This window comes from Marmota marmota, unplaced genomic scaffold (genome assembly GCF_001458135.2).
Source record: "Marmota marmota marmota unplaced genomic scaffold, marMar, whole genome shotgun sequence".
NCBI lineage: Eukaryota > Metazoa > Chordata > Mammalia > Rodentia > Sciuridae > Marmota > Marmota marmota.
The window spans coordinates 1,317,764-1,329,065 of NW_026000143.1; the positions used below are offsets into that span (position 1 = coordinate 1,317,764).

Consider the following 11,302-nt stretch of genomic DNA (forward strand, 5'->3'; position numbering starts at 1 on the left):
TAGCCATCTCTCTTACCGCTGGACATCTGTTGTGGTGTTTGACTGTACTAGATAACATTGAATTGAATATTTTTTTCTCTATTTTTTTTTTTGGATAACCAGGGATTGAACCCTGGGGTGCCCAACCCCTGAGCCCCGTCCCCAGCCCTTTTTAGATTTTATTTAGAGACAGGGTCTCACTGAATTGCTCAGGGCGTTGCCAAGTGGCTGAGGCTGGCCTCCACCTTGCGATCCTCCTGCCTCAGCCTCCCAAGCCACTGGGACAACAGGTGTGCACCACCACACCTTGCTTTGATATTTGGTTCCTGAGAAGTCATTGCAGGGTGAGATTTGAAGCTGGATGAGACTCTTCTGGGACTGACACTGCCCTGTGTGTTTCGACCATCAGACATTTTAGGCTGTAGTTGGGAATCCGCTGTGAAGGCCGCCTGAGTTTGTGACAAGTGGCCACACGTGTTATTTTGTTTCTCCACAGGAAAGAAGACCCTTCCTTGCCTCAGAATGTACAGAGCTGCCCAAAGCTGAGAAATGGAGGCGACAGGTACTTTCTGGGTGACTCTGAAATCAGTGTCTGATGGGGCGGGGCCAGGCTGATGGGCGGGGCCATGAGGGTGGGTGGGTCCAGGCTGGTGGGTGGGTCCAGGCTGGTGGGAGGGCAAGTTGGTAGGCGGGGCCAGGCTTGTGGGCGGGGCTAGGGCACTGGGTGGGGCCAGGTAGGTGATGGGATAGGCCGGTGGGCGGGGCCGGGCCAGGCCGGTGGGCGGGGCCGGGCCAGGCCGGTGGGCGGGGCCGGGCCAGGCAGGTGGCCTCACAGTTCTGCCAGCCCCCTCTCCTGTTCTATCACTGAGGAGGGTTTTTTTGGTCACCATCATTACTCAGATTATCTCCCTCTCAACTGGGGGTTGAACCAAGGGGTGTTTAACCCGTGAGCCCTGTTCCCCAGGCTTTTGAATACTTTTTACTTAGAGACAGGGTCTCACTGAGTGGCTTAGAGCCTCACTAAGATGCTGAGGCTGGCCTCTAACTTGTGATCCTCCTGTCTCAGCCTCCAAAGCTGCTGGCATGACAGGTGTGCGCCACAGCGCCAGACAATATATATATATATATCTACAAATTTTTATTTATTTATTTATTTATATTTAAATATCTTTATTTCATTTTTATGTGGTGCTGAGGATCAAACCTAGTGCCTCACATGTGCTAGGCGAGCGCTCTACCACTGAGCCACAACCCCAGCCCCTATTTTTTTTATATTTTGAGGAAGGGTCTTGCTAAGTTACCCACACTGGTCTTGAACTTGATGACATCCTTCTCGGCCTCCTGAGTTGCTGGGATCATGAATGTGTACCACTGAATTTAGCCTTATTATTATTTTTTAAAAATTATCATCACCCTTTTTTTTTTTAATGTTTACTTTTTAGCTGTCAATAGGCACAATATCTTTATTTTTTTTTTTATTACGTGGTGCTGAGGATCAAACCCAGGGCCTCAGATGTGTCAGGCGAACGCTGTACCCCTGAGCCCCAGCCCCATGGGTATCTTAAAATATATTTATAGACATGGAAATAGTAAGTGTATAAATCAGATCTGTTTGTCCTTTTTCCCTTCCTGTAAGAAAGTAGGCCCTAAAATGCTGGATCATGAAGGGAAAGAAGTCCCAGGAAACCGAGGTTACAAGTACTTCGGAGCAGCAAAAGATTTGCCTGGAGTTAGAGAGCTGTTTGAAAAAGAACGTAAGTAACTCGTATTTGTCAAATTTTTAGCCTCCAGATGTTGTTGTTCATCACAGTAGATAAGGTGTATGGTTTCGTTGTCTTTTGGTATTAGGAATTGAACCCAGGGGCACTGAGCCCCATCCCCAGCCCTTTTTGTATTTTATTTAGAGACAGGGTCTCATTCAGTTATTTAGGGCCTCGCTAAATTTTTGAGGCTGGCCTCCCACCTTCAATCCTCCTGCCTCAGCCTCCCTACTGCTGGGATGACAGACATGCCCCACTACACCTGGCTCTATGCTGTATGTGCTACGTTACATGTAAGGTGATCTTCCATATTATGTGTTAGCTTGCACAACATCCCTGTTGTATAGGAAATTATTTTTCCCAGATTTCAAATGAGAAAATATGAACATTAATATATAACATATATAATAGGCTGAATCACAGGTCTAGGGCACAAAATTGGGGCTGGAAAGCGAGCCCAGGATTGGCTGGTGCGGAATTCTACCCTCTCTGTAGAGTCTCGATCGTCCATCTGGATGTGGGGTTCCCCAAAGTGATAGAGGCAGGTTCTGAAGTTATTGAGTCATGTTCACGTTGCAGTTGAAAAAAATCATAACTGATAAACCAATAAAAATCTTGTGCCAAACCCTAACTTGTATAAATGGAAGAAAGCTGGGCACGGGGTTGCGCACCTGTCATCCCAGTGAATCGGGAGGCCGAGGCAGGAGGATCACAAGGTGGAGGCCAGCCTCAGCCACTTAGCAAGACAAAATTAAAAAAAATAAAAAGAACTGGGGATGGGGCTCAGCTGTAGAGCACCCTTGGCTTAGTCCCTAGTACCAAAATAATGAATAATATAAATGATAATAATAGTGATAAATCATATTTTGAAAAAATCGAGGAGAGTGAAACTGTTTCCTTCTGAATTCCAGTTCTGTCTTTTTTCTTTCCACCACAGCCGTGGGGAATTGTAGCCAAACCTGGGCCTTTCAGAACTGTAATTTGAAAATGCTGGCCTGGAGCTGAAGTGTATTTTAATTTTGCTTCTTAGAAAAGTCGTCTATATAAACACTTTGTTCCAAAAAAAGAAATGTGAGAAGCAAAAAAGAATGGGACCAGTGTTCTCTGTGCTGTTGACATTGTCCTGTGTTGTTTTCTGGTTGTTTTATTCTCCCTTTTTTTAAAAATATAATTCTATTTATTAAATTTGCATATTGGGGCCTGGAGCTGGGGCTCAGGGGTAGAGCACTTGCCTGGCATGTGTGAGGCCCTGGGTTCAAGTCTCAGCACCTCATATAAATAAATAAATTAAATAAAGGCCCATCGACAGCTAAAAAAGTATTAAATAAACATATAAACCCCTGAGCCCCGTCCCCAGTCCTTTTTCTATTTTATTTAGAGACAGGGTCTCGCTGAGTTGCTCAGGGCCTTGCTAAGTGGCTGAGGCTGGCCTCCACCTTGCGATCCTCCTGCCTCAGCCTCCCTGGCTGCTGGGATTTCAAGCGTGGCCCAGCCTGGATTCCTGTTAGAAACTCATTGATGAGACCAAAGCACTGATTTCCAAAAGGGTCACACCCCTATGAGGTCCCTCCACTACGTGAACGGTGTAGGGGATGCCTGTTCCCTGGTGTCCTCCTGACCACACGTGCGGTGTGGCTGTGCAGCGTTGTGTGTGACAAAGGCTCATGGGACTGTCACCTGCGCGCTCACCTGAGGCCCTCTGTTTCTGGTAGCTCTTCCTCCTCCCAGAAAGACGCGGGCCGAGCTCATGAAGGCCATTGACTTTGAATACTACGGTTACCTGGATGAAGACGACGGTGTCATCGTGCCCCTTGAGCAAGAGTATGAGAAGAAACGTGAGTGAGCACCATTGCACTCCGGGTGGCCTCTGGGTCCGGTCTCTGCTTTCAGAACGTGGTGTATTTATTTCTTTTTGGTGCCAGGGATTGAACCCAGGGACACTTAACCCCTGAGCCCCGTCCCCAGCCCTTTTTCTATTCTATTTAGAGACAGGGTCTCGCTGAGTTGCTTAGGGCCTTGCTGTGAGTAGTTGAGGCTGGCCTCTAATTTGCGATCCTCCTGCTTCAGCCTCCCCAGCTGCTGGGATGACAGGTGTGGGCCACTGTCCTGGCTGAAAGTGGGGTTTTAAATAGAGCCTTATGCCCGAAAGGAATTTTCTCCAAAAGGAGACGTCGTAGCCAGACCCTGTTTCAGAACTCATCTTGAAGCGAGGGCCAGGGTGTAGCCCAGCGGGAGAGGCCTGGCTCCAGCCCCGAAAAACACGCAGGGTTCCTTACAGTGACTCAGAGTCAGACGTTGGTCAGAATGGCAGGCAGTCGTTAATAAGGGACAGTCCATGTGGGTGAGGACGTGGGAAGAAGGTCCACTCACTCATGGCTGCTGGGACTGCAGATTGGTGCGACCACTGTGGAGAGCAGGGTGGAGATGCCTCAGAAAACTGGGAATGGGCCACCTTGTGACCCAGCGGTCCCACTCCTTGGTTTAAATTCAAAGGACTTAAAATCAGCACACGACAGGGACACAGTCACATCGTTGTTTATAGCAGCTCAATTCACAGTAGCTAAGCTATGGAACCAGCCTAGGGGTCCTTCAGCAGAAGAATGAAGAAACTGTGGTCCATATACACAGTGGAATATTACGCAGCCTTAAAGAAGGATGTAATGATGGCATTTGCTGGTAAATGGATGGAGCTGGAGACATCACTCTGAGTGAAATCAGCCAGTCCCCAAAAAACCAAAGGCTGAGTGTCCTCTCTGATATGGGGACGCTGACCCACAATAAGGGGGGGGATGGCAGTTCACTGGATGAGACGCAGGGAGCTGAGGGAAGGGAGGGGAGGGACTGGGAGAGACAGGGAAATGGATGGACGTCACTTTCCCATGTTCACATAGGAACCCACGACCAGGGACACCCCACAGCAGGTCCAGCCACAGGAGTGGGACGTCACACCCCGCGGAGGTGGGACATGTCAGAATGCACGCTGCTGTCACGGGGAGCTAAGGAGAACAAGTTTTTAAAAAACTATAAATAAATAGTCAGATGGTGCCGGGCCAGTGCGGTCCCCTCCCTCCAGGGCAGAATGAGGTGACCCTTTCCCGAGGGGCACCTTCGTCTGTTCCTGTCGCTGGTGGGAGCTGTTGAGATGAGAATGAACAGCGCCCGCTCCTCCTTGTCTGCAGTCAGAGCTGAGCTGGTGGAGAAATGGAAGGCCGACAGAGAAGCCCGACTGGCCAGAGGGGAGAAGGAGGAGGAGGAAGAGGAGGAGGAGGAGGTCAACATCTACGCCGTCACGGAGGAGGAGGTACTGGCCTGGGTGCTCACTGTCCTCTGCTCTCAGAGACGGGAGAAGCTCTGTCCAGAAACCAGGGGTCAGGGGTCCAGGCCAGCTGCCTCACCTGCAGGGTGTTGGTCACCTGAGCATCACAAGGGGGTTCCAGACAGCATGGCCCTGGGGACTCCAGGGATGACCTCCTTCCCTCTTAAAGATGGGCCTTTCAGCTGGGGACAGTGGAGCTTGAATGTCATTCTAGGGGCTCTGGAGGCCGAGGCAGGAGGATCGCAAGTTGGAGGCCAGCCTCGGCAACGAAGCAAAGCCTTGTCTCTAAATAAAACATAAAAAGGGCTGGGGACGGGGCTCCGTGGGTAAGCGCCCCTGGGTTCCATCCCTGGGACCAAGAGAAAAAAAAGACACAAGTGGGTTTTCCACAGAGACCCTCAGCCCTGGGTGTCTTTGAAGCCACCTGCCCACCCACCGTCTCTCACCTCAGCAAACCCTGAAAATCTCTCATCCTCTGTCATTCTGTCATTTGGGGCCAAAACTAAAAGCTGGAGCCTTTATGGAACCAGAATGTCTGTCTGTGGAGTCGCGCTGAGTGCCACCTCAGAGAGCCTGCCCCTTCAGCTGGGCCCTGGAGATATGTCTGAGTCAAGGTCAAGGTCAAGGTCTCGGCACAGTACAGAAAAGTGCACGCACAAGTCAGGAGTGTGGCTCACTGCATTTAGAGCCAGGGTCTCCCTGAGTGGCTCAGGGCCTCACTAAGTTGCTGCGGCTGGCCTCCACCTTGCGATCCTCCTGCCTCAGCCTCCTGAGCCCCAGCCCAAGACCTTGTCTAAATTCTAAAAATAAAAAGGGCTGGGGCTCAGGGGTAGAGCACTTGCCTGGCACATGTGAGGCCCTGGGTTCGATCTTCAGCACCCCGTAAAATAAATAAAATAAATCTCTTGTGTCTCCAACTAAAAAAATAATTAAAAATTTTTTTCTTACACTTTTGAGACAGGATCTCACTAAGTTGCTGAGGCTGGCCTCCACCTTGAGATCCTCCAGCCTTAGCCTCCCCAGTTCCTGGGATTACAGGCGTGTGCTCCCGTGCCCGGCCCCTATAGCCCATGTTTGAGTCACACTCATTACTAATGCAGTTCCCCACTCGGAGGCTGGGTGGCCACCCTTCCGAGTCTCCGTTATTTCCTTAGTTATTAGTGACTGACTCCTAGGCAGCCTCTGAGTTGATCTTTTTTTCTTTGTAAGGTACATTTTTAAATTAAAAAAAAAAACTGGGCTGGGTTGGTGGCTCAGTGGTAGAGCGCTTGCCTAGCATGTGCAAGGCCCTGGGTTCAATCCTCTGCACCACAGAAAAATAAATAAAATAAAGGGATTGTGGAGGCTGAGGCAGGAGGATCACAAGTTGGAGGCCAGCCTCAGCAACACAATAATCTCTAAGCTACTTAGTGAGACCCTGTCTCAAGCTAAAAAGTAAGAAGGAGGGGGACAGGGCTCAGGGGTCAAGCGCCCCTGGGTTCCGACCCCAGCATGGATCTAGTGTGTCTGGCGTAAGCATCCGGGCTCCCTGGATCCTTGGCCAACAGCTGTGTCGCGCTGCGTTTTATTGAGATGCTGACCTTCCCGTGGCGGGTCATGCTGACGGTCTTGTGCTTGCTGTCTCTAGTCGGATGAGGAAGGCAGCCAGGAGCGGACAGGCGAGGACGGGCAGCAGAAGTTCATCGCACACGTCCCGGTGCCATCCCAACAGGAGGTAGGATGGGGCTTTGGGCGGCACAGAGTGGGTGCTGTTGGGGTCCCTGGGTCACCAGAGCAGGCTCCGCAGAGTACCCCAGGGGGGTGTGAGGGGCCCTTCCTCTCCAGGGCGCTCGCTGTCATGCTCATAGAAGGGCCTGGAACCCAGAGATCCTGCAGCCTTAGCCTCAAACACATTCTTTTAATCGAATGTTTCCAATGGGAGCGAGAAGCCCCCCTTGAGTCCCCCATCCTCTGTGGATGTCTCTCACAGGGACTCCCTCCTCGCTGGGTTCTGCCTCTGTGAGGCCATGCTCCCTAGATAAAGAGTGAGTCCTGCTGGCAGCACCCACCTGTCATCCCAGCGCCTCTGGAGGCTGAGGCAGGAGGATCACAAATTGGAGGCCAGCCTCAACAATTTAGGTGCTAAGCAACTCAGTGAGACTCTGTCTGTAAACAAAATACAAGATGGGGCTGGGGACAGGGCTCAGGGGTCGAGGGCCCCTGGGTTCCATCCCTGGTCCCCCCCCCCCAACCACCAAATATAAAGAGTTAGCCCTCTACTTTTGACATCCACAGATCGAAGAGGCGCTCGTGCGAAGGAAGAAGATGGAGTTGCTGCAGAAGTACGCAAGCGAGACCCTGCAGGCCCAGAGTGAGGAGGCCAGAAGGCTTCTGGGATATTAGGCCAGGCTGGTGCCCTCCCAGGAGCCTGGAAGGTGGGCTCAATGTCTGGCGCCCCTGCAGCCACCCTGCGTGCCAACAGGTGGTGCTGCGAGGCCCTGCTCCCTTCTCATCCTTCATCTCTTGCCTGGTCTCCTGGGCTAACTCCAGGGGAGGGCCTTGCCGGCTGCTGCTCCAAAGTGTGTAAAAGGAGCCAGCACAGTGGCCCATGCCGTGATCCCAGCAGCTTGGGAGGCTGAGGCAGGAGGATCGCAAGTTGGAGGCCAGCCTCAGCCACTTCATGAGATCCTATCTTTCCATAAAAACTAAGCAGCACGGGGATGTGGCTCCGTGGTAGAATGTCACTGGTTCATTCCCTGGAACCACACACACCAAAAAAAAGTGTGATTTTTTTTTTTTCTAGAAAAATGAGATGCTGGGTTGACCCTGAACCCTCCCCCATGGGCCGCCAGCCAGAGTGGCCCTGTTCCCCTGGGCCCTGCGCTGGCTCTGACTACCCCAGCCTGCTTCCCGTCTCCCGCCCAGGGGACAAGACCACTGAACTTGTCACTTCTGTTTTCTAACCTGTTCTGCACACAACTATTTTTATTAAAGATTTTTATAAGAAAGGGGAAGCTCTGTGCCTGCCGTTTGTTCCCTGAGGTGACAACTAAGTGACAGGAATGACACTCCACAGGAAAGAACCTGCGAGGCCAGAGTCGCTGAGGGACTCTGCGGCCTGCAGGGGGCGCTCTGGGGCGGCAGCTCCCGGCTCGGAGACAGCCCAGCCCAGGCCACAGGGGACCTTGAAGGGTGGCCCCCTGGGTTGGCCATGGCAGAGCCCCATGTGGCTGCAGGTGGCAGTGTCAGGGGACAGCAGGGCCCGGCTGGTGGCTGGTGCTGACTCCTGGTGGAAGCCCAAGGCTGCAGGGAACCGAGCAGCCCTAGAGCTGTGAACACGGAAGGGGGAGGTGAGGGCTGGAGCCTTGGCAGCCCTGGGAGACTCTGGGCCCAGCAGCAGCCCAGGCTTGGCTGGAGCTGGGGGCTGAGGCGTGAGCACGCTGAGTCCCTCTGGGCCTCGACTCTGAGTCCAGGAGTGCTCCTGCTGTCTCAAAGTTTGTCCTGGGGTCTTGGCCATCCTGTGGTCTGGACAGAGGCTTCAGATGGCCAGAGAACCAATTGACCTATGTCTGAGCCCCTGGGATGGGGGGCTGGGCCCAGGGCCTGGGTAAGCCTGGGCCCAGGTAGGAGTTTGTCCCCCAAGAGGCACAGCCAGGCCACGGCGCTCCTTCCTGCATTTAGGGGGAGGACAGCAGGGAATTCCAACACCTGGGAAGAGGGTGCACCTGGAGCAAGCCCATCCTGAAAGCCAAGTGTTCTAGGCTTTTGGTGGAACAAGCCCCACCTCTCCTCCTCGGGTCCTTATCAGGCTTCCTGGGGTGCAGGTGGAACAGGCCTCTACAATGAGACATGTGAAGCCCTTCGTCACCCTGGGAGCAGAGAAAGGTCCCCAAAGGGCTCCTATCCAAGCCTCCCAGGACATTGGGCAGCTGACTGGGTAGGTGTGACCACTGGTGCAGATGTGGTCATCTTGGCCCAACTCCTTGCTCAGGGGACAGAACCAGTCTGGGCAGCTTTTGTTTGGTTAATAAGATCCTGTTGGTGTTCTATGTTAGTTTTGGCCCGACCTGCGGTTGCAAAAAAAGGTAATTTTTCCATAGACACATTTCCATCTTTTTTCCTCCTTTTCCCTCACCCCTCCCAATTCTCCTGGGAGTCGAAAACAGTCTCCCTCCCATGGCTTTAAGAGTCGCCAGGTGCGGTGGCGCACGCCTGTGATCCCAGCAGCTCGGGAGGCTGAGGCAGGAGGATCGCAAGTTGGAGGCCAGCCTCAGCCACTTAGCAAGGCCCTCAGCAACTCAGCGAGACCCTGTCTCTAAATAAAATAGAAAAAGGGCTGGGGACGGGGCTCAGGGGTTAGGCAGCCCCCTGGGTTCAAGCCCTAGTACCAAAAATAAGAAAAAAAATCAAATTTCTTGTGCTGATGACACTGTACATCAGGTGTGGTGTCTGGTGGTCTTTGTGGAATTTTTTCATTTTTATTTCTAATGAAAGTCCCATAGATCTGGCCCTGGCCATAGAAATGAAATCTGGGCGATATTGTGATAGGCTCTTTATCTTTAATAATGGTGACTGCAGAAAATCAGAAAATAATGACCGATTTTCTGGCACAATCGTCCCTGTGACCACTTGGGGGAGTTGTGATCCACGTACCATTGTGGTTACAGGCCCCATTTATTAGCTGAGATGGTTCCAGCATGTGACAGTGACACCAATAGTCATCATTTACTTAGCCCTCTCACCTCCACACCTGCTTACTAGCTTTAAAAGTGTTCAATTTTTTCTTTTTTTAAAAAATTTTTGGTAGCAGGGATTAAGTTAACCCCTGAGCCCTGTCCCCAGCCCTTTTTATATTTTATTTAGAGACAGGGTCTCATTGAGTGGTTTAGGGTCTCTCTAAATTGCTGAGGCTGGCCTCCAACTTTCGATCCTCCTGCCTCAGCCTCCCCAGCAGTAGGGAATACAGATGTGTGTCACCACACCCAGATCAGGGCGCTCCTTTCCCGTCCCCCAACAATTCTAGGTCAGGGCAAGGTAGGATCCAGCTAACCACTGCCCACCCTCTGTCCCTCCTCTGCCACCCATGCCTCCCTCCTCCTGGCTCCTGATCTTCCACTCCACTTGGGGTGGGAGCTGTGCCCCACCTCCCAGGGCCACCCCAGCAGGTGCCAAAACCTTCCCTCCCATGCCCTCAGCCTCCTATTTGGAATGGAGGCCACTTCCTGAAGCTCGAGTTCCCCTCTCCCACCTGAGGTCCCCGAGTGAGGACCTCAGATGGCTTTCCAGTGACTCTGGGGTCTTCCATCTGGACCTATTGGCTGATTCTCAGGGAGGGGACTTCAACGTCTCAGAACAAACAACCCTCGGCCTCCTTCCTGGGCTTGGCCTTTGCCTGCTCTGCACCCCCCAGGAAGGCTGCGGGGGGGCAGGGTGGCTGGGGTCCTGGGCTGGTGGCGGTGTCCTTGAACTGGGTCCCTGTCCCTTGCAGCTGGGAAGCCCTTGAGGGGTCTTCTTACAGATGCTTGGGTCACATTTCTCTGGGATCCCCGGTCCCCAGGCCAGCCCTGCCCTTCTGCGCTGTCACTAGGACAGCGGGTCTGGCTGTCCCCTTCCGCGGGGACCCACTGTGCAGAAGGCCCTTGGGTTCCAGGGCTGGGCAGACAGGCCCCCTCCTGCCCGGGGCTGGGAGGCCAGTGGGTAGGGGAGCCCGAGCAGGCTGGCGGAGGCCCGGGGGAGAGGGAGGCTGGGCGGAGGACCTGGGGTCGGGACTGGCGGACAGGGCGTGGCGGGTGCAGGGGATGGAGGCCCCGGGGCGGCCCTGGGCTCCCCCTGGGGCTGGGGGCGAGGCCGCGAGCAGGATGTGGGCGGGGCCTGCCTGGTGGGCGGGACTCATCGTGGCTACGGGGAGGAGCGGGCGGACTTCCGGGACGCCGTTCCAAGGGCGCGGTCGGGATGCTGTGGGCGGAGTCAGGAGGGTACCGAAGGCGGAGTCGGGATGCTGTGGGCGGAGTCATGCGGGTGCTGGGGAGAAGCGCTGCTGAGGGAAAGAGAGGCGCTGGGGGCGGAGTCGGAAGGGGGCGGAGTCGGGGTGCTGGGGGCGGAGCGCTGCTGAGGGAAACTCGGGCGCAGGGGACGAAGTCGGAAGGGGGCGGAGTCGGGGTGCTGGTGGATGGAGCGCTGCTGAGGGAAAGAGCGGCGCTGGAGGCGGAGTCAGAGTGTTGGGGGCGGAGTTCTGCTGAGGGAAAGAGCGGCGCTGGGAGCGGAGTCG

General features: G+C 53.7%; 2 protein-coding genes across 2 annotated transcripts in view; both read left to right on the top strand.

Moving 5' to 3' along the window:
- The first annotated feature begins 1,583 nt into the window (after positions 1-1,583).
- On the top strand, positions 1,584-8,045 carry Isy1 (ISY1 splicing factor homolog). Its single transcript, XM_015506759.2, has 6 exons — positions 1,584-1,733; positions 3,452-3,574; positions 4,919-5,040; positions 6,683-6,769; positions 7,330-7,469; positions 7,838-8,045. The coding sequence occupies exons 1-5, from the start codon at positions 1,631-1,633 to the stop codon at positions 7,435-7,437; spliced, it is 543 nt and encodes a 180-aa protein (XP_015362245.1). The 5' UTR covers positions 1,584-1,630; the 3' UTR covers positions 7,438-7,469; positions 7,838-8,045.
- An 831-nt stretch (positions 8,046-8,876) lies between these two features.
- Rab43 (RAB43, member RAS oncogene family) overlaps positions 8,877-11,302 on the top strand; it is a 14,746-nt gene continuing 12,320 nt past the window's right edge. The window contains exons 1-2 of the mRNA XM_048786256.1: positions 8,877-8,971; positions 10,058-10,068. Coding sequence (XP_048642213.1) covers positions 8,877-8,971; positions 10,058-10,068 — 106 coding nt within the window. The remainder of the gene's footprint in view (positions 8,972-10,057; positions 10,069-11,302) is intronic.